Genomic DNA, 22,074 nt, shown 5'->3' with positions numbered 1-22,074 from the left:
GTGAACCCTACTCTAGGACAAAGGCCCTCTGACTGATCTAATTAGTTTGTGTAGTTTTTACCCCGGTGCGATTCGGTGTCCGCGTTTGTCGGTACAGTGATGTGTCAGCATCGCCTTCATCCCTTATCATCCATATTGACAACCTGACCCCTTACGCAAGTCTTCTCCATTGCCTTTTGTTTCGTTTCCCATTGATCTCTAGTGAAATGCTTTAGCATTTACGGTCCCAGCACCCTCATGAAATAACTTTTTCTGTGGCGCTGTTTGCACATAGTCGGCTTTGCTCCATAAGAAATTCATTATTCATCATCATCATCATCGTCATCATCATCGAATAACTATCGTGTGCACGGCAGGACAAAGTACCTTCCGAAAACTTCAAACTCGTTGCCTCTTTTCTTTCCGCTACTTTTTTTTATTTCTTGGTTATTTGTTCTATTCGTTTGTGTTCCGTATTCCACCTCAAACGCACTCAGGCTGCTCCTAGCACGTGAAAAAAATATTCATTCGCGGATTGTACGCAAAGTTGTTTTGGGACAATTCTGAAGGGATAATATATATGGTAAATATATTGACTCACCTCTATATATCTCATATATATATATCTCCACTAATCTCAATTCGCGCCCGACGGCCTTTCACGTGCCTGCCGGATATGGCGGAACAATTGGCTTACTAAGCGTTCCTGCAACCAATGGTTAGTCTGTTGCACTGCGAAGGGAAATCGCGGCTTTTTAGGAAGCACTTCCGCGGGCTTCTCGTGACACCCCTGCTCTCTATTCGCGAAGCACGCGCGCTGTGTCCCGGACCCCATCAGTTTGCGCCGGCAGGCGATCGCTCTCGTGAGTAATACGCATACTGCCTGAGCAGCGTCAACACAACGGCTTTAGGCCAGACTTCCAGGTGGGTGGACATTTATGTACTTCTAAAGAATAAGCGAGCTGAATTACAGGACTCGTGGATGGTTCCTTTGAACCACTCTTTAACGGCGTGCCAGAAGCAACAATTTTCCCCTGTGCGATCCTGTGTGCCCTTTCGCAGATGAACGTGATTATTGTCGATCCGTGAACTTTTTTAGGTCACAAAGGCGCGCTTGTATGAAATGCGCGCTAAACTTAGGATAATTGTCAAGAAATTCGTAGGATTCTGAAGCCGCTTGTCTTCAACTAGAGTTTGTACAGGGGATCTGTTATACGTTGCGTTGTTACAAAAACTGCGGGCGTCGACACGATATATAGGAAAAAGTCGCATCCAAGAAAATTTCGTATTGCGGCAAAGCCAACTTTCTGGTCAATCCTATGCAGCTCTGAACACAATGTGGGCATCTTGAAAAAAAATCTCACACGGAACTTCGCCGTTAGGACGACTTCATTGTTGCACTGAGATTCATATATTCATCATAAGTACTCAACACTGAAGTTTTCCTCGTTACAGAATTCCCAGCATCGGTACATATATGTATATTTCTTTACGTAGGGACTAAAAATACAGAAACGGCTGTAAGTCTATGTTTTATAAAAATTGCCCATATGACAATCAGCAGGTGAGATAAATGAAACATTACGACAACTTTTATATACATTTCAAAGTTACGAATCTCATAAAAGTACGGTAAATATTCTGATATCCTCTTCTGCTGTGAGTACATGGGCATATACGGGAGGGATACGGACGGCCCCATCTTTGGCCGCTAGAATAATACTCTTGTTCATTGAAGTCTAGTTCTAGTAATTAACTGGGAATCACGTACAATACCGGATTACGATCAACGCGCGTGTTTTGTGCCCTTTCTTTTTGGACTGCTTCCGGCTCCTCTATTCATCATTATTCACATAGTAAAAGGGCACTCCGTTTTAAAGAATTGCTTTCTTCGGCTACTTAAACGCAGAAATTTTTGGTCTGTCTGTCTGTCTGTCTGTTTGTCTGTCTGTCTGTCTGTCTGTCTGTCTGTGACTCGATTCAGCCACCCGGCCAAAGTGAAACAGTGAACTGCGCAATAGTCTTATATACCCACAGCCAAATCTGAACGTTTAAGTTCGATGTTAATGTTCATACTTGTCAGCATTGTTCAACAAGAACAAGACATTACGCCAATATAAGGCAAAAAATCAATACATCAATGATATTTGCAGTGGCCCTTAATTAAAAAAGTCACGGATGCTTGGTTTTTGCGATAGCAAACGAAATACTACATCAACTACGGAAAACCGTCGCCTGCTGTTCCCCGCGCTACCTGGCGGCATTTAAAAAAAATCTAATGGCAACAGCAACGAAAGGTTGCACTGGGTTGCACTAGATAGGTTTCCCTGTCCGCTAGGCACGCTCGTGGAGTAGGGCAACGTTTTCTATAAACGTTGTAGTAGGGTGCATCGATTCACGCGCGTCTCCGCCGTATGGCAGCGCTGGCATCGAGGCATCCACTTGGAGCAGGGGAACGCGGTAAATTTAAATTCAACTGAGCAAACCTCTAGCGTGTTAACTTGAGAGAAACGAGACGGGAGAGGAACAGCATGACAGGTGAGCGGGGAAGAGAAGGGGGGCATTTACTAGGCAGGGGCGCCAGTCGACTATCCTTTTTCGTCGACATTTGGAACCAAAGGAGCCGATACACGGCCAACGTTTTGGATTATGAGGTTTAACGCGCCGACGTTACACAGGCGACGACGAGCGCCGTAGCAGAGGGCTCCCGATTAATTTTAGCCATGTGGAAATCTTCAACATACGCCGAAATTACTAACACATGGCACACGTGTGTTTGGGCTTTTCGCTTCCATCAGAGAGCGGCTGCCGCGGCCGGGACTCGAACGCACGTCCTTGGGCTCAGCAGCACAACGCATTAGCCCCTGACCCACCGCGCAGGGCTTATAGCCAAATTTCTCAACGCATTTGGCTACTCACATCGAAAGGTATTCTCAATTTTTGTAGCCACATTTCTCTATACGTTGGGCTTTTTTTATGGCTGTGTCTAGACTGCGGTTCAATGGTACTACAAGCACTCCACTAAAGCGACGTCAGCCAGCGTTTCGATGAAAAAAAAACAAAAAAACAACCGTGCCTGGCAATACATTGCCCTTCAGCAACGTAACGTAAACTAACCTAACATAACGTGACGAACAGAAAATATTACTTAGAACGTTTAAAACCAACCTAAGCCATGAAAATAATAATTACAACTTGAGATGTAGAAACAATAAATGCGGCGACAGCGGACTCGAACCACAGATTTGACTAACAAGAACAAAAGACGGAACCTCTGTAGGGACAGGGCAGCTGGACGGGCGGCGCCACCACTCGGCGCTGTCCTCGTTAGTGGAATGAGCCGGTGCATTGGACTACGCAGCCTTCTGTTGTTTTGGCCGTGTTTGCTTCGGTGCTTCGAATGTTTTGGCGGTGTTGTGAGCGGATACGTGCGGTGAAACTAAGTCTAGACAGATGTGTTCACTTCTTATATGTAATAACGGCAACGTAAACTTCTCGGACGCTTTTTAACTTAGCTATGGGCAACAATGAAATGACCGCTTTTTGCAGCGATCAACGCTTGGCTCCACCCGATCTGCGTACGAATCGAACTAATATTATTAGCACTCATTTCTTCTTAAATGCCCTAACGGATACGTAAACGTATCGGGAAATTCTAAGGCAATTCTAAGTGCTCTAGCAGAGATGCTTTTCCGACAGGCTAGAAGAAGTTGGGATTTGGAGAAGTGTAAAATTAAACAGCAAAATCATGGAGCCCCCCGTCTAACGAGGATGATAGTTGCACACAAAGCTTTTTTTGTGTGAAAAAGAACGGCAAAGGGTCAAAAACAAAGATGCTGCGATAGAAAAACGAAACTGCGTGCTGGTGAAATTGAAACCTCAACTGGGCAAAGTTTCAGTCAGGAAGGCAACCAGGGAAACCCACGCGAGAAACCTTTGCGATAAACCATCATAGTCGTTAGACGGAGGAGTGCCTGATTTTACAAGCGTGGGTGGCGACTTGTAAAACGCGACCGCAGCATTCCCTTGTGAAACTGAGGGCAGGTTTTTGGCACCCTCCCGTCTCTCGTCCTTCACGCACACAGGAATCGTTTTTGAAGAACAATTAACCAACTAGCCAGCAACCATTGCAAGTCTTGTCAATCAATGCCTTTCCACGGCAAGCAATAACGTTGCACTACCGTGCGGTATTTATTCTGTAAACGATTCCCGATGACTGTCATAAACATATTTCTGTGAAATTAAGCACGTTTCAACCGGAGTAATGAAGCTACGGAGCGTCGTTCATCATGATTTCGGTTTTGGGGTTAATCTTAGAAGGCACCTCCCTTCCTCCTCCCCCCCCACACACACACTTTCTCTTTCGCGCCGTTCCGTCACCAACTGTCAAAGGCTAGCTCCGCAGTATTCCTGGATCAGTTGTACACATCGGCTTTGTAGGAGCATTTAGCTGCAATTTATTCCTCAACACGTCAAACTGCATGCAGGCATGAAAGATCTTCACGAAGAAACGGAATGGCGTTTCCAGCTTGACTTCTAGCTTGGCGCATTGAGCGTCGTCTGCTATTTGTAATTGCTAAGTAAGGGCGTAAATCGCAGAAACGGCGTGGCTCGTAAAGGTCGTCTCTACTTTTAAGATTTAGCGATCTGAAAAAAGTCGTGCGATTATATACGCTTATATACGATTATATACGATTATATACGCGTGGGCAGGGCATGTAACAGATTGGATAACTAGAGAAGGCAAGCGTGGCAGGGGGCGGCAGGAAGTTAGATGGGCGGATGAGGTCAAGAAGTTTGCGGGGTTAAATTGGTCGCAGTTAGATCAGCACGGGCGAATTCGAGATCTATGCGAGAGGCAATTGCCATGCACTGGGCGTTGACAGGCTGATGATGACATGATTGATTGATTGTAGGGTTTAATGCGCCGACGCAACGAGGACGGTGAGGCGCACCACCTGATTAATTTTGGCCACCTGGGGATCTTTAACGCGCTCCGAAATCTCGCGCACACGGGCATTTTTGATTTTCGCCTCCATGAGAAGAGCGGCCCCGCGGCCGGTAATCGAACCCGCGTCCTCGTGCTCAGCAGCACAATGCCTTAACAAGGTAGCAAATTGGGCGAGTTGGATAGCATTCATGGTGGTCAGCGCGAACGGAAACAACACACGAAAAAACGAATAGACGACACAGGCGCTCTGTCGTCTATTAACCCGCCGCGGTGGCTCAGTGGCTAAGGCGTTGCGCTGCTGAGCACGAGGTCGCGGGTTCGATTCCCGGCCGCGGCGGCCGCTTTTCTGATGGAGGCGAAAAGCAAAAACGCCCGTGTGTACGAGATTTCGGCGCACGATAAAGATCCCCAGGTGGTCAAAATTAATCCGGAGCCCTCCACTATGGCGCGCCTCATCGCCTGCGTTGCGTCGGCGCGTTAAACCCCTCAATCAATCAAATCTGTCGTCTATTATCTTCTTCGTGTGTTGTTTCCGTTCGCGCTGACCAGCATGAATGAGCACAATGCCTTAGCCACTGAGCCACCGCGGCGGGTATGATGACATCGTAAGTAGTGCTTCGGCGTCCTCGTAACTTTTCTTTCGGTTTGTGGTCCGTGCGCGTGCAGAAATGTCACTCTATCCAACGATTCATTCATTGTTTAAGTGCACGCGTTGAAGAGGCATGCGAGAATTGACAACAGTGAAGTGATTGTCCTCCGTGCCTTCGTTATCACTTCAACCATGACGCCCATCCATATTATGGCGTACAGCACAACAGAGTACAATCACGTCGGTTAAACAAAGGAAAAAGAACCCTGCCGCTGGTTCCTCCTTATGCCGCTTCCGTTTATAGACAGGAAACCGGCGCGCAATAACCCGGATCCTATCAGTTTTCCCCGGCAACCGATAGCCTTCGCGATTAATACTCCTGGAGCGTGAGCAGAGTCAACACACTGCCTTTAGAGAGGACCTACAGGTGACTGGACAGTTCTGCACTTTCAACAATTTAACGAGCTGAGATATAGGTTTAGCGGACGGTCTGTTATTTACATTTGTCAACTGCACTCGGAGGATTTGAATTGTGCCACGTCAATGAAGAACAAGAGCATCGTTACACAGGCAGCATTAAATCGTCACGAAATTGCGTTTCCGCAAACACGTAATTTCTGTGTAAACGCACGCACATGCAGCCATTCGTTCCCTTAATCGACCAGATTTGGGGGAAATCCCCAAGGGGGAGGAAAATTCTGCAAAGGAAAGTTTGGCACCCACCTCAGTGCAGCCGTACGGCTACAAAGGAAAGCTATACAGCTTCCTCAGAAACTTCGCAGATGAAGAAAAAAATCGCGCCAATCCACCCCGTGAATGTGGTTGGAAAGCAAAGCTGTAAACGGCACCCATAAGGCTTACCCATGCGGCGTCACTTAAATTCACTCACATCGCTCTACAAATAGCAAAACCAGAGAGAAGTGAAATGCACTTAACCACACCATTTATTACTTCAAAGAGATATTCTTGTTAAGTTTAAATCAATGAACGAAGCATGAACGGTGTTTGGTTGAGTTGTATTAGTGTAGCACAAGAGTGGAAACTTTTTTTATAAAATTAAAGTAAGCTCCAACCCGGTGTTAGACGATCTGTCTTCTCCGTCTCTGCGCCGCGGACGGAGGCGACGAGATTTGCGGCAGAGAAGGAGGAGGAGGAAGAAATAATTCTGTTCAGATTTTTGAACGGCCCAGAGTGCAGCCCTAGGGAGTGTTTCCTTCTTCTGTGGGGCCATAATTCAGTCCGCGCGGCCTGTGTTCTGTCCACCCGCTGAAGCTCGGTAGGTAGGGAGGGCCTGGACAGCAGCATCTCCCATTGCTCTTGTTGGGTAGTTGACGGAAAGAGAGGAGGGTGCTCAGGGCTAAAGTCGCACACTCCGATTACGGGGGGGCGGAGTGTTCCTACTTCTGAGCAAAATTTACATTCAGCGTCGAAGCTATTCGGATACATTAAGGGAAGACACGTAGGCTGTGGGAGGGAGCCCGGATTGTATGAGCCGTAGGGTAGTTTGTTGTTCTCTGGAAAGGTCAGGGTAAGGCGAAGGTACGGTCTGTCTCAGAAGCCGATAATGCTGGGTTATCTCCCTGAACGTGACAAGCGGGTGACTGTCCTCGTGCAGCTCCATAGCACGGGAGGTAAAGGCGCTGGCTTGTTGGGTGGGCGTATTTGTTGCCCTCCATTGAAGCGTGAGGGGGTGTCCAGATGAGCTGAATGGAACCGTTTGGGGAGTCGTTTTTTAGCACGCGCAGTGCAGATCAGGACATTCAACCCTACTGGTAATTCCAGTAGGCTTGCTGGGAATCGATGACTACCCTCCGAACCCCTGGTTGAGCAAGAGCCAAGGTGATGGCTGCCTCTTCTGCTGCCGTCATTTCTTGGGTCCTAAGCGAGGTACACGCAAGGAGGTTGGTTCTGGATGTAGCCACGATGATGGCGTATTGCTGCCCTCGATGTTTGGAGGCGTCTGTGTAGATAACTGCATGATCCCCACGGAGGGGGGTGTTTAGCGCTTGAGCCCGTGCTTTTCGGTGACCCTCGTCATGTGAGGGGTTCGTATTTCTAAGCGAAGGGAGCATCTTTAGTTTTAGTCGCCAAGAGTCTGGAAGTACGTCAATTGATTGATTGATTGCGGGGTTTAACGCGCCGACGCAACGCAGGCGATGAGGCGCGCCGTAGTGGAGGGCTCCGGATTAATTTTGACCACCTGGGGATCTTTATCGTGCGCCGAAATCTCGTACACACGGGCGTTTTTGCTTTTCGCCTCCATCAGAAAAGCGGCCGCCGCGGCCGGGAATCGAACCCGCGACCTCGTGCTCAGCAGCGCAACGCCTTAGCCACTGAGCCACCGCGGCGGGTGGAAGTACGTCAAGCGGAGTGACATTCTAGGCTGCCCAGCCAATCTGGTGAAGCATGCGGTTACCCATCGCAGTTCTGAGTCGGACCTTCTGGTTAGAAAGATGGCCTGCTATCAGCTCTTCCACCGTGTTGTGGAGCCCCGTGCTAAGCAGCCTCTGTGTGGACGCACTCATGAATAGACCAATGGCCTGCTCGACCGCCTTTCTAATCATTATATAAAGCATCTCTATGTCTTCCTTGTCGATAAGAAGGCACGGGGTTGACATAAGTAACTCTCGAGAGGACAAAAGCTTCAATTAATCGAAAGGTACCGGACTCCTTTAGGCCTCGATTCTTGGTGGCAACTCGCCTGATCATGGGTATGATTTGATTAATGCTGTTTTTGAGGCGCTTCAAGGAGACGTCACTCTTGGTGTTAGCCTCGAGATGTAGGCCCAGGATCTTGCTGCTGGGGCTTGGAGTGATGGCCTGGCCATCAAGGAGTATTTGAATGTATTCCTTGTTTTGGCGTGAGGGCGGACGACAAGGAGCTGTGATTGTTTACGTGAACACTGGAGGCCACAAGCTTTACATTGGCGTACTAGAAGTGAGATGCCATGCATTGGTGTGAGCTTCCTTTAATTTTTGTAACTCTTAGCACATGAGCAAGGTGCGCACAGGGCCGCTAGACGGGCGTGAGTGGTCTCGTGGCGCTTTTACGTGGCATTCAGCGAGAACGCAGGGGGTAAACCCGTAGATGTGCTTGGTGAGTACACCACCTGTCTTCCCAGTCTTCGCGTGGGCTCGTAGCTAAATCGGTAAGACAACGGGCTCTTGCTTTGTTAGTCTATTAGTTCCAGGTTCGATTCCCGGTGGTGCCAGTAAATTCTTTTATTTGTTCGCTGGAGTTTTCTGGTGACACCAACGGTCGCGAAAGAACCCTTGGGGGGTAGAGGTAAAAAGCTTTGCTTTAAAATTCGTCCTGGTCCAGGATTCGAACCCGAGACCATCGCTTAACCGGAGCAGTCGCTCGACCAACTGAGCTAACCAGGAGACTAGTCCGTTTGTAGCGCGAGAGCGAATTGATCAACAACTCGAAGTGCAGGATTTTGGTCCCACATAATTTATTGTTGCAGAAAATGACCCAATACAAAATTTACCCGCAAGATATTACCTGGATAGTAGAATACTTAAATGCAAGGCAACCGTACGTCGTCGTGAACGGTGAACAGTCATGCACATCCAATGTGACGTCCGGGGTCCCTCAGGGATCAGTACTTGGCCCATTATTGTTTTTAATGTATATTAATGACATCGCCGTGGACGTACAATCACCGATGAGAATGTTTGTAGATGATTGCATCTTTTTTCAAGTAACAAACTGCGATATAGCGGAAGAACGACGCAAGGCAGACCTGGGCCATGGCTGCCCTTAGCGGGGACGATAACTTTACTCGCACGGTCAATCTACATGATGATGCTGATTGAGTGGCGCATACCCATCGGGAGATTCAACATGCAAAAATAATGATCGGGCGCAGTTCAAGACGACTTGGACTGAATAAATACCTGGTGTGAGAAATGGCACATGCAACCTCATTTGGACAAAACAATGTGTATAACGTTTTCTAGTAAGAGGGCTGAAGCTTCGCCTTCGTGTAATGTAAAGAAGGAGATTTAAAAAATATTCTTCGAATATAGGTATTTGGGCGTGTTTCCACACAAACTTTCTGTTGGAACGGTCATGTTGATTATACGATAGCTAAGGCGTGTAGATCCCTGTGGTTGCTGCGGCGAAACACGTGTGAGTTTCCCCAGTCCACGCGGGAATTACTGCACAAATCATGCGTACGGTCGATACTTGATTACACGAGTAGCGTATGAGACCCGCCCAGAGCATTTGATAAAAGATAAATTAGAAAAAGTGCAAAAAATAGGCGCCGGTTATGTCCTGGGAAACACTGTTAAGAGCCACAACTTCAGCATGATGTGCTGCAAGCTGCAAGAAAACTTTTAAGGTGGGAACAGTTGGTCACACGCCGGGCTACGCGGCGTCTGAAGCTCTTGCATGATGTATACTTATCTCGAACTTGTATTCCTCGTGACAGTTACATTTTTCCACCGCATTACGTATCTGGACGAGTCGATCACATTTACAAAGTGCGGGAGTACCGATGTAAGACGGCAGAATTCAGTATTTCTTTTTTCCCTGAAACAGTTTGCCAGGAGAATCGGTTGCCTTCAGCGATTGTTGCCGCTGTTGGTAGTCATTCATTTTTTTCCTTTGTTAGAGTCAGTTTGATGGTTCAATTGATGACGGGTGCTTTATTAGAGCCCTGTATAAATACTTAATGAAGGATTTGTTTTCGTCTTATTTTATGTTGCGCGCTAGAATTTTTCATACATTTTTGTAAACCTGCATTCCCGGCTGTATTGAGTATGTACTTGCTACTGGTTGCTTAGACTGTACTGTACTTACTGCAAATTGAGCTTGTGTTCTGTCTTGTAATCATGTGGCATTCCCCCCCCTGTAATGCCTTATGGCGCTGTACGTATCAAATAAATGAAAAATAAAATAAATAAAATCACTTTATCAAGAATCTGCAAGATGTTTAGGTCATGAATCTGCCCCCCCCCCCTCACTCGGTGTAATTATGACGCAGACAATCGCCTGTGGGCACCCTAATTATGCCAATGGCAAAAAGCTTTGCAGGACTGTCTTCTCTTTACTCATTTGCCTCCCTATATCCACGCAGCAAGATTCACTGATAACACGAGGTACCAAACACCAGCAGATTATCCCAAAGCCTCAAACCCGAACAGGAACGAAAGCCAAACTTTTATGAGGGCTGGCGTTGCAATATTTGCTGTCTTACCGTGGAAACTGTTCGCGCAACAAAAAGCGGTCGCAGGTAAAGCAGCTGCCATATTTACCTCTACATCTCGCGCTCCAAGGACAAATTTAGTGTCCTCACGCTTGTGTTAGGTTTGAAAATTTGGCATTAACCTGGGAGGCTACAGAAGCCAGGGGACATTTCTTGCCAAAATGTCAATGCGTTTTATGTGCAATAACTATCTATAGACGATACGGCGAAGCGTATCCACTTCGCTGCATCGCCTCATACCAACAGCAAAAATTTGTTTTACTAGCTCTTGCCTCGCGATTTACTGTGTTCACTATCTGTACCACCTACATGTCTCATTTACAGTTACTAATACCAAGCTGTTCGTCCTCGCAGGTCGGAGAGCCAGTATTTTCCCCGTGGAAATGACGCCTAATCATTTACAAGTGGCCTTGACTTATGGGCTCGTTCTGCTTGCTTCAGCATTTGCTAAAAACACACGCCATCCAGAGAAGCTACATGTCGACGGTGACGTTCAATCATCGTATAGTTACAAAGGTTTGTTTCGACATTTGTGACCCGCCTAACTCTTTGCAGAGATGAGTAAGGTGTATCAATGTCTGTATACCTCTGTAAGTCCCTATCATCGATACATTCATTGATTACCATTAACAAAAATAATATGGCTTATTTCATCCGATCCCCAAGCCGGGACTTCCCAAGAAAGACATTTCTCATTCGAATACAAAACAGGAAAAATATAAGCGAACGCGCTTTATAGTTATGTCACCATTGTGTGGTACCGAATCCGTGTTTTAAAGCGAAGCCTTCTATGGCTTACTGATGGCGCATGTCGCGTCGACAGCGCACTGCAGCAAAGCCAACTTTCTCTGACGATATTGATGATCGTGGCTGAAGTGAAAGAAAAAACTATTTCCCTAGTCGGCATCGGACCCAAGGTACCTCGCGTTAGGAAGTCGACATCTACTTGATTGCGCCATTCCGACAAAGTCGAAGCAGCTTGGATTTGGAGAGGTGTGCATGGGCATGCAAAATAAGGCAGAAAATTATGCGCCCTTCCGTCTAGAATCGACGACGGTTGAACGATAAGCTTTCTTAGAGCGAAATCACATATCGATGGGCCAAAGTCAAAGCCGCTGCAATCACGAGTCCGCATTGTGTGTGGGTCAGCGTCCAAACCCAACGAGTCAACGTCCGTACCATGTCCGAGTCAAGTCCATACTCAGGGGACAATGAAGGAATCGCAGACAAGAAAGCTTTGTGTTCAACCTTCGTCGTCGTTAGACGGTGTTGCTGCACTTAGAGCGCAAACACTTCGACGCCTGCACGGTTATAGGCCGGTTACGCACATGGTAGTGATGTAGGGGACATCTGCCTTTAACTTAAGAAACATTTGACGGGCGAATCATCAAAAGTCCCGCTTTAAGGAATATCAACGTTCTTTGGCTCAAGGATCGTCGCCGGCACGACGGAAATTATTTCACTGCTTCGCTTATTTCGGCAGAGCAGGGACATCAGAAACATTGCGGCGTACCAGTCGCACAAACGGCGTTTGGCACTGTCAATTAGCAGTTTCCACGCCAAAAAGTGTGCTAGTAGCTGTGATTACGAGATGCACGACTGGGAGCCCTCGTAAAATTTTTTACCGAAGTTTAATCAGCTCGTTGTAGGCATTACTCACCCGCCAATGTTCCTATAAACATTATACAAAGCTTCTGCTTACAATTTCTGTTGAGTGTTTGTTTCTTTTTTTTACAAATTGGCTATCGAGTTCCAAATGGAAGTCTATTGCGACAAGTCCATAGACCCTATTGAGTACATTTTCTGTACAACCTCTATGGTTGGTACTCAAACTTTGAATCAAGTTTTTTCTTTTTTTTCTTTTTTTTTGCAGAATGTTTATCGCTACCCTCAACAGACCCTATTGGGTTTTATTTATGTTTTCTTTTGAGTTTCCTGTTGAGTTTCTATTAAACGTGTCTCAAGAACATTGAATGCAACCCTTATTGATGCGTCGTAAAACTCTGCTGTGTGTGTACATACCAAGTACTTGTTCTGTCAATCGCGTTGGCTTATGATATATCATTGTATTATATAGCTAAACACACGGTGCGCGCATGTGATAACCCAGCCAGCTCGGTTGGCGTGCGGATTCACACTTTTTACCTTCATGCGCGAAGGTAGTCGTTTGTGCGCGCTGTTAACGAATTGTATACGTTGTCCAATGCCAAGGACACACCGTCCGATGGCTTCGCGATTTGGCAGCGCCCACCAAATTCCAGCCGCAATCTGTTTCAACGTGGGCCCAGCGTGCCCACCGCATGCGACTTCAGCGGCGACTCATATGAGAGCGTGCCCCTCAAAGGCAGCCCGTCCCATCGCTTGCAAAGGCAAAGCCCCCCGAAAAGCTTCATTGGGCATGTTGGTAGTGATTCAATGCGTTCAAAACGCGCGAAAACGATTGACGCAGAAAACGCAAGCCACAGAAAGACCTCCTTACTGCTTCCCCATCCCTACTACTTCAACTTTGTGTCCCTGGGCACCACAACAAACCACGATCAACGACAAGCTAACCGCACCGCTCTTGTGACTCGTTGGAGTTTTCAGGAACAGGTAAATACAAATGCGAATACTTGTGCAGGGCGGGCCAAGAAGCTGAACTTAAACCAACAACGGTTCCTATGACATTGAATAAAGCAGTTCACCTCATCTCTCTTTATAACAAAACTACTACACACATCTTCCACCGCATTAAAGTTCTCTGTTCTGTTACAATTTTTATGGCCGCTATCTTTAAGGCCCCCTGTCGACACACAATAGTTTTTATGGCGAAAGCCCTACTACGTCACGCCTAGCAGGTTCATTCATGGTGTCGCGATGACCTCGAACCACCGAAGCACAAGTGTGGCTTCAAAAAACAAAAACAAAAACAGTGCAATGAACGACGACAGAAAAATATAGTAGACAGGACGAGCGCTGTCCTCGTCAATAGCGGTTTGTTTTATTTTTTTCGAAGCTATGAACCAACTCGCCCAACAGGGTATTTTATTAAGTGTTGTGGGCCTGACTTAACGCCACGGGATCCGCAGCGGAGAGGCGTCGCAGCTGCCCTCCCTTGGAGTTCCGCCTCTACGGTACCCCGTGACCAGGCTAGGGTAGAACGGCCGCTTCGCCTGCGCTTGGTTTCTTTGTCTCACCATAGATGGTGCCCCGGCGGAGCCATCTGTGCATGCGCCGCACCTTTCAGTAGTCATAACTAGGTTAACAAGTGTTAAACCTGGCGCCTTTTTTGATTATTTTCCAGACGCAGATCTAGAGATCGGAGAGGGACTCGGCAAAGGCATCCTAGCAGCTATCATTATCTTCGTATTAATAGTGGGGATTGGCGTCATCGTGTGCTGCATCTGCCTCGTCCGCGCATGCGCTAGGAGAAAAGTAAGCGGGAAACATTAACAAACTTTTTCATAATGATAATGAAAGGACATATGACCGGCTGAAAAATAATTTTACTTACGTACGCACGGACATATATTATAACACGACCATCGTGCTCATCACCATAACCGCCATCGCCATCGCCCTAATTGAACGAATAACATTACCGTATTTTTATACCACATCGGCGTAAAAAGATAACGTTATTGCGTTTAAAGTTACATAGAAGGGTCATCTGGTAGTCCGACAGAGAGAGAAATGATTATACCTAAATTTACTACGTAGTCGCATTACCCCCTTAAAATTAAGATATAATCTCCTACAAACCCCACCGGGTGTAGTTCCAAGAAAACGAGAAACTATAATGCCAATAATCTCAACAGAGTCTTGAAAGTCTTAAAGCCGTTTTCAAATATGTATTGGTAGAAGACGGGAGGGCATCTTTTGGTGATCGGGGAATCACGCTTTGGGGAAGAGCCTTTGGTTAAAGACACCATAGTATGGCTCAACTTAAGATAATGAGATGATTACTAGAGCATCGGAAGAGTATCGTCTCAAACAACTTCGCCCGATCAGCTGAAAACGAGCTATAGGGATTTGCTGAGAGTGCTCCCGTGTAAAATTAGTGCAAGGCGGCTGGGCCTCATGGGGTCACACTCAATGAGCAGAGGGGTGTAGCGAAAAACGATCATGTTGAAAGCACGAATTTTCGTGCCTAGTCGAGGACGCCGTAAACCGCAAAGGAAAAAAGGTACTTCCTCCTTCGTGGTAAAGAAAAGTGGAGAAGAAGAACCAGCTTAACGTTTAAGAGCTCAAGTTGTAGCCTGTTAAAATAAGTGCTCGGCAGAAATTCTCGTGTCCGTTCATTTTACAATAACATGTACCAGCATCAGGACTTCTTTAAAAAAAATCTTAGATGCACTTCGCAATTACCGCTGTAGCAATAAAAACTTCTGACATCACAAATCGTTGCAGGAATGTGTATGAGACTCAAAAGTGTTTTCACTCTTTTGGAATTTCCTGAAGTATTCATGAGCAGCTTCTGCCGGCGCGAGTGAGCTATTTCTGTTCCCGGCACCATATGCTCCCGATAGAGGCCAACAACTAGGTTCTACACTTTAGTACGCATTTATGTAAAATGCAAAAAAGACCTGGCATGATAAACGTCATATCGGATGTTTAAAGGGTGGTCTGGTGGTGTTTTTATGATTGCGTCAGGTAACAGGTAAGCGGTAGAAGCGGAATGGCTCACGGGTATATTGTGTGCACCCGCCACCTTCGGTTCTGGAACTCTCCTGGCCTACAGTCCGCCGGCGGCTTTCTTGTGCGTGCGTGCGTGTCGTTTATTCGTCATAGAGTGCTTATCTTTCAGAGAAGCCCCTGGTAGCATCATTCCTTGTTATTCGTTGAAGGCGCGGTGCAAGAACGTTTGTGTGTGTGTGTGTGCGTATGTGTGGAAACAAACAACACGCCCATGTGCACGTGAAAACCGCCGACGGACGGGAGGCCAGGAGAGCTCTCGAACCGGAAATGGCGGGAACAGATGAAGTAACCGTGACTCCTTGCGCTTCTACCGCTTACCTATTGGCTTTGGTAACCACAATTTTTTAAAAGTTTCACTTAAGGGGCACATGGGTCTTTGGGACCAAAAAAGTGCCCAGAAAAGCATTGTTTAGATATCACATTTCTCTTGATTTGCACAGTTTTTCCTCCCAAAATTCCGTACGTGGAGCAGTACCAGGTACTTATAAAAGCCATTAGGCCCAATTTCTGCAAAAAAAAAACTATATTATTTTTCCATCTTTGACCCCTTTTGCGCCAGGAGTGGTATTGCAGTAATACAAAATTCTCTAGAGGTACATCCCAGCTTGTAGTGCAGCTGGGAAGATCATTTCTTTTGCACTGTGAAGCTGAATATTTAAACCATGCGATATGGAAAGCAGATTTCGCATTTTTTGTTTCAGTAGTTATTTAATTAGCATATTTTTAATTGGTTAGCTGGAGTAGTTCATACTAGAAGTTAGAATTGATGTAAACGTGTATGTGATAGCAAAACAAAACTGCTTTCCATATCTCATTCACCACAACTTCTGGTATCTATTCATGTCTTGCTGGTAATCTTTTGTTGGATAGTTTTTTTTCCTATTGTTCTCAAGAACAAATAAGGAAAATATTTAACTTGGAAACTAGTTACCTCACACCAAATCTAATTAGATATTTGAAATCAGCTTAAAAACTGAACAAGACCATGAAGTTTTGTCAAAATTGGTTGGAAAGCAGAAAAAAAAACGTTTCTAAGACCAATCCTTTGAGCCCCCTTAAAGGAAACTAACGCGTATCGCATTTTCTTCAAATTATGGTATTAGCCTCGTCTGACACCGACATTTTATTTCCACACGCAGGAGGAGCACCACGCCGTGGTGTACGCGGGCAGTCCCGCTGAAGATCAACCTCGCCTACAGATCCCACCTCAGCACTCTCAGGAGCAACCAGCGGCGCATCTACCCCCTCAAGACTTCTCACAGCCGCCTCCCGACTCCAGCGAGCCGCAGCCGGTGCCGCTGAAACGCGACTACTAGTACCGAAATGAGCCCACGAAAGCAAAGAACGAACTAGCGAGACAGTTTTAAACACTCGTGAAACTCGTCTGAAGCGCAGTGCAACGCCTTGTGAGGGACCATGCGCTGTTTTTAAGGAGGTAATTTTTTACTTTTTTTATTTTTTTATTTGATTTGAAATTTGATTTGAATTTTTATTACTTGATTATTTTATTTGATTTTGATTTGAATTGAAATACTCTGTGCAAGTTCCATGTGAGCTCTTCAATGAAGACTGTCTTGGTAGTTGGTGATTACTTCCCGGCTGTCAGTTCAACCCTCCCGTTCTCTCTGTGACTTCGTGGCGGCCCACAGGGAGTAAACAAAAACAACAAAAAAAATCCACGGCAGCAGTAGCAGCGCTTTCAAAGTGATGAGAAGTGAGTGAAGCATTGGGCTCATTGGGTCATATCAAGAAAACATAACAGCGCTCAGGAACTGACGAAGAAAACAGCCAGACATACCTAGCCGTGGGTCCATAGCTTCTTTCTTCGCTCCGTTATTATCGCTGTTTTGTTTCCTTGTAAAAAGATGCGGAGAAAGCTTCACCTTAACACCAAATACCTGTATGACTCGAAGCGTTTTTTTTCTCCATTATGTTCGAGTGTGCTGTAAGAGAATCGTCGTGAGTGTGCGACGGAAGACCACCAAGGCATTCAGACCAAATGTAGTCTTCTGCGTGGAAAGGCTCAAAGTTATGGCTCATATTTACACGGCTCATAGTTAAGCTTACTAAAAGTGGGAAAGGCCCATCATATTAGCAGCGGTTGAGGGTGTGAGACTCTGGAGAACCTTGTTCCTTCCGTTTCTCAAATCTCTTCTGTTACGTTGTGAATGACATTGCAGACGGAGAGAGAGTGTGTGTTTTACACGAGTACTGGAACTAAACTTTTTTGCTCATTCTTTATTGCTTTTATCGATGCCTAATGACCTGTCAACTACGAAACAGTAATTTAAATACTTAAGCGCGTGGTAGTTAACTATTTAGACAGGCCTACTGTTCACCAGTTTTTGGTTTCCGTTACTGCAAGCCCAGAGGGCGCGTACGACAGAACCACGCTATGGTCTCACCGTTTTGTGCGGACGTCACAACAGCGTGGAGGGTGGCGGAGGCGTTGTTTTGATCACCCGCCGCCGTAGGTGAGCGGCTGAGGTGCCCGAATGTGTTTAGGACCACGATAAAGCCGGAAATTTAATCACCGCTTTCAATAAAAAGTCCTGATGTCTACATCTATTGCGATTCTAGGCTATATTATCGGCAATTTTCCCGCATGTAGAACTTTGTTTTTGACAAGAGTGCGTTTCTCAGCAGCGGTTACGCCTGTAGCGCTGGCTATGTACATCAGTTCCTAAAAGCGCCTGCTGCGTCGCCGCTCGCGTGTGAAGTGACGTCACCAGTTTCTGCCGCTCGTCGGAGGGACGCGGTTACGTCACCTACGTTACCCTACCCTGTAGTGATATCAAGCTGTTGTCCATTTGTAGCCCTCCACTCCGCGTGCTGTGAGATCGGGATAAGTGAGATCGCATTAAGGTTAATCCCACCCGTCGCAGGCCACTCCAATTTCAGGCAAGGTATCCCGTTCAGTAAAGGAAGCGAACTGCGAAGTATTATTACCCCCTAAATTTGGTGTCTGTACCACTTCAAAGGTTTTTCAAATAAAAATGTCCTAATCTTTCTACACTGAATAATAAAGAATATTTAATGAGCTGATAAAATAAGCCTGGGACGTTGCTTGATTTGCGATGACACAGTAACGTTGGGCATGGCTATAGCTCCCCACCCACAATGGAATCTAAAGTTCCGGTAAGTGGAGATGAAGAGAATTTATCTACAAATTTTTGGTATAGTTTTTTTAACACGAGAGTGTTTTATTCCCGTATACGCAAAGATTTCGCTGAAGTCACATCCGTCACGGAAATGACGCCAGTACAACGGAGCAAGCCGCCTGTAAAGGGTGCACCCCTGCACATAGGGTCTGTTTGCGGGAAAGCAACCTTTGGTACTAAAGAGCACGTTATACTTAGGGTTGTTCATTTTCGGGTTTTGTATTTTAACACGGAAGTGTTTTATGCCGCTATACAGTAAGCTTTCCCTGACGTCATATCCGTCATTACCTCGACGTTGTCACAATCCTGGAAACACTATCACTCACAGCAAAAAGACAGCCAGTGCAGAGCAAAAAATAGCCTGAGAACCACAGTAGCACCGCAGAACGCAGCAACAAGGCAGAAAGAGAACAAAAACAACAACAAAAAAAACTGTGGGAACCATGGAGCAGGGAGATAAGTCGGGAAGGGAAGCCGCTGCTGCCTGCCGAGAGCATTACGCAGTTTCCTTGATTATGATACGTTCCGCCAGATGGCGCGGTGCATCGACTGACGTATCATCATCATTGGACGGAGCGGCCACGCCTAGCAGCGATGTTTTCACCCCCAAACCGCCGCTGCCGCGGCCTTAGCGACTCTGCATCCCCTTGGAAATGCAGTTTGAGCTAGTATAGCAAATAATAAATTTAATACACTCAAAGTTTGTTATAAAGTAACGGGATGTGAAGAAATAATGTATATAATGAAGAAAATCAAATTCTCATTGAAATATTCTAGAGAACCATGCATTTGAAACCTCGTTGTAGCGAAGTAAAATTGAGCTGTCAATGGATATAATTATTTATTATATTTCAATTATTTATTTACATACTCTAAAGGCTCGAATGGGCATCACATAGAGAGGGATAGTGTGTGGGGTTATGAACGAAGGTACAGTGCATATTTCCAGTAGAACGTAACATTGAAGGCAAGGATATCCTGCACATGAATATAGCATCGGGAAACCGAAAGTTCAATCCTGAAACAACGCCAAACAGCAGTACATTAGGTTGAATGGAAAAAGGGTTGACGCAAATAACACTTAGAAAAATACAAAAAAACCGCAACCAGTACACTCAACTGGAGGAAAAAAGTATATACACAGAAAAAGAACGAAAAAAATTCAAATGACATCAAAGAACTTCAAGAAATGTCTTGAGAGCGTGTTAGAAGGATAATGAATCGGACAGCTCTGGGTTGACGCAAATGTGAGCAGGCAATTAGTTCCATTCTGCGATCGAAAACACTAAAGGAGAGTTTTTAAATGTTTCTGTTCTAGCGAAAATTGGTCTAAATTTGAAAGTGGTCTAACTTGGAATGTAGAACTATATTAGTCTCCCCTACCAAATAACCAGACTACGGTGCGTGAAGTGCTCCGCGGAGTTCTAAACCAGTTCGGAGCGGCTGTCATAAAGCTCCCGCGTCGACTTCCCGGCCATGCGGAGCCACGGCACGCGAGGTCAAGCGAGCCAGTCTCTTCGCTCAGTTAGACGGATGGAGCGAGGGGGATGCCGAAGCGGCACTGTCGCCGGACAAACCGACCGAAGCGACGACGAAGACACCGAGGTCCACCATGCACACGCGTTCGACGTGTCCGAAACAAAGGAACATCTCTGACTGTTTCCCAGATATGCCTAGCGGACAATAAAATAGCCAATGTGTGCATTGAGGTGCAAAATATTTGTGTTCTATTCAATTTCCATCGCTTGCATGGTCGCGTATAGCGGTACAGTGGACCGCGACGCGGTTTCCTTCTTTTCATACTGATAGTTGTGTACCAAACTGAGACTATATCGCCGTAAACTGTTATAATTGATATAAGAAAATAATGGACACCACGAAATAATGAGGCCTCCCCTTCAACTTCGTTATAACGTGGTTTGAGTATTTCTGAAACCACTTTCCAGGTTGTATTGTGCAGTTTTCGGCAAAATGTTGATCGTTATAAAAGCACGAGAATGCATAATTTCTAAGCAACGACGGTCAGAAGTGAAAAAAAAAAAAACGTATTAGGCCGAGAAATGCATTACGCCGAATCCTATCAACGATATTTTACTGTATTCTCTTCCCCCGTCATTGGCCCAAAGTCACAATCTCTTAATTCCCAAATATAGCGAAAAGGAGTAACTGTTTTGAGTTGATGGTTACAGGCCAAGCACACTCTCTAATGTGTACTACAAGATTGTCGCGAAGGTACTGTCGAACCGACTTCAATTTGCAATGGCTATGCTGATAAGACTTCAGCGCAAATTTGACAGACACGAGAAGAAGGAGACGACACTCACAGCGCTGTGTGTGTCGTCTCATTCTTCTCGTGTTTGTCAAATTAGCGCTGTTCCCCTCCTTCAAGTCATGAACCAACATGCCCAAGCCTCAGTCCTTGTATGCTGATAGGCCATCATCAAACATATTGCTTGCATTAACGCTCAGTACAGACCAACGTGCGCAATTTTCGTGAAGCCTTGGAGTTTTTTTTCTGGCATATACGATCAGTTTGCACTACTTCAGATTCACCTTCCTAAGGCTTTCGATGCCGTGCGCAACTGGTTTCTGTTTTCACTCCTGGAGCACGTGAACATTGGTTCAGTTGTTTTGAACCGCGTAAGTCTTTGTTATGACGACTGCCCAACTAGACTAATCGTTAATGGGCACCTCTCGAGGTCTGTAGCGATAAAATAGTCGGTTAAAGTGGGCTATCTCCGCACGTTGGCAGCGCAGAAGAAAAGTCATTGCTGTTCCCTTTTTCGTAGCACAGACGCAGTTAGGTGATTTGCAAGGAATCGGTAGCTGTAAGGGGCAATGTACCGGGTTCACAATATTCACAATACTATGAGTTTGCAATGTGAAAGTTGTAAAATGATGCGTGGTGCGACACACCAGAACTTGACGGCACGTGAGCAGAACAGGTGCACATTAACGGAGCAGAACTCTGATTCTAGGACAGCTGTGGCGTGCGGCAGTCCGCTTGTTGAAGTAATTCATATGAAAGCACGAAGAAACGAAAGCGATTAAAAAGATCGATACATGGTGTAGCACAGCGGAAGAGGGTTGAAGTTATCGGTGCCAAAAGACAAAGAAACAAAAGCGGTACAAATGCAGTGCTTCAGCAAATAAGTTGTTTATAAGTATCGCCAGGCTGTCACCTTCAAAGCACGTAAGCAGAGGCAAGTTCCCACAGGAATAATGTTTGCCTCCCTAGCCACACGTACTGTATATGCGTCCAACTTGACTCCAAGCTTTCTCGTCCAGTTTACTGGCGTCTAAGTGCGCTGCGGTAGGTACAATTTTACATTCTGGTGGGTACCCGCCGTACCCGAAGCCATGAAGAAAGTACGCGCCTAATACCGACTAGCCGCTTTTCTTGGCAGGTGAGTCTCACAGATAGTTAGCAAGCCTCGGAGTTTTGAATATCACATATGCCTTTCAAGCTTCAGGCCACCATCAGCTGCATCGTTTCTTCTT

At 46.0% G+C, this 22,074-nt stretch overlaps 1 protein-coding gene across 4 annotated transcripts; it reads left to right on the top strand.

The window, feature by feature from the left end:
- Positions 1–754: 754 nt before the first annotated feature.
- LOC144162767 (uncharacterized) lies at positions 755–18,449 on the top strand. Of its 4 annotated transcripts, none has more exons than XM_077693419.1 (4): positions 755–903; positions 11,090–11,251; positions 14,019–14,149; positions 16,552–18,449. In XM_077693419.1, exons 2-4 carry the CDS (start codon positions 11,119–11,121, stop codon positions 16,726–16,728), a joined length of 441 nt encoding a protein of 146 aa, XP_077549545.1. In that variant the 5' UTR covers positions 755–903; positions 11,090–11,118; the 3' UTR covers positions 16,729–18,449. The 4 variants fall into 4 exon arrangements, with proteins under 4 accessions (XP_077549545.1, XP_077549547.1, XP_077549548.1 ...); XM_077693420.1 differs by lacking the exon at positions 755–903 and adding an exon at positions 5,795–5,946; XM_077693421.1 differs by lacking the exon at positions 14,019–14,149.
- The last annotated feature ends 3,625 nt before the right edge of the window (positions 18,450–22,074 follow it).

This window comes from Haemaphysalis longicornis, unplaced genomic scaffold (assembly GCF_048455015.1).
Source record: "Haemaphysalis longicornis isolate Haplotype H1 unplaced genomic scaffold, Haemaphysalis longicornis Haplotype H1 scaffold_12, whole genome shotgun sequence".
Classification (NCBI taxonomy): domain Eukaryota; kingdom Metazoa; phylum Arthropoda; class Arachnida; order Ixodida; family Ixodidae; genus Haemaphysalis; species Haemaphysalis longicornis.
Note: the sequence above shows the minus strand (reverse complement) of the source record. Positions and strands in the feature narration are given on the sequence as shown.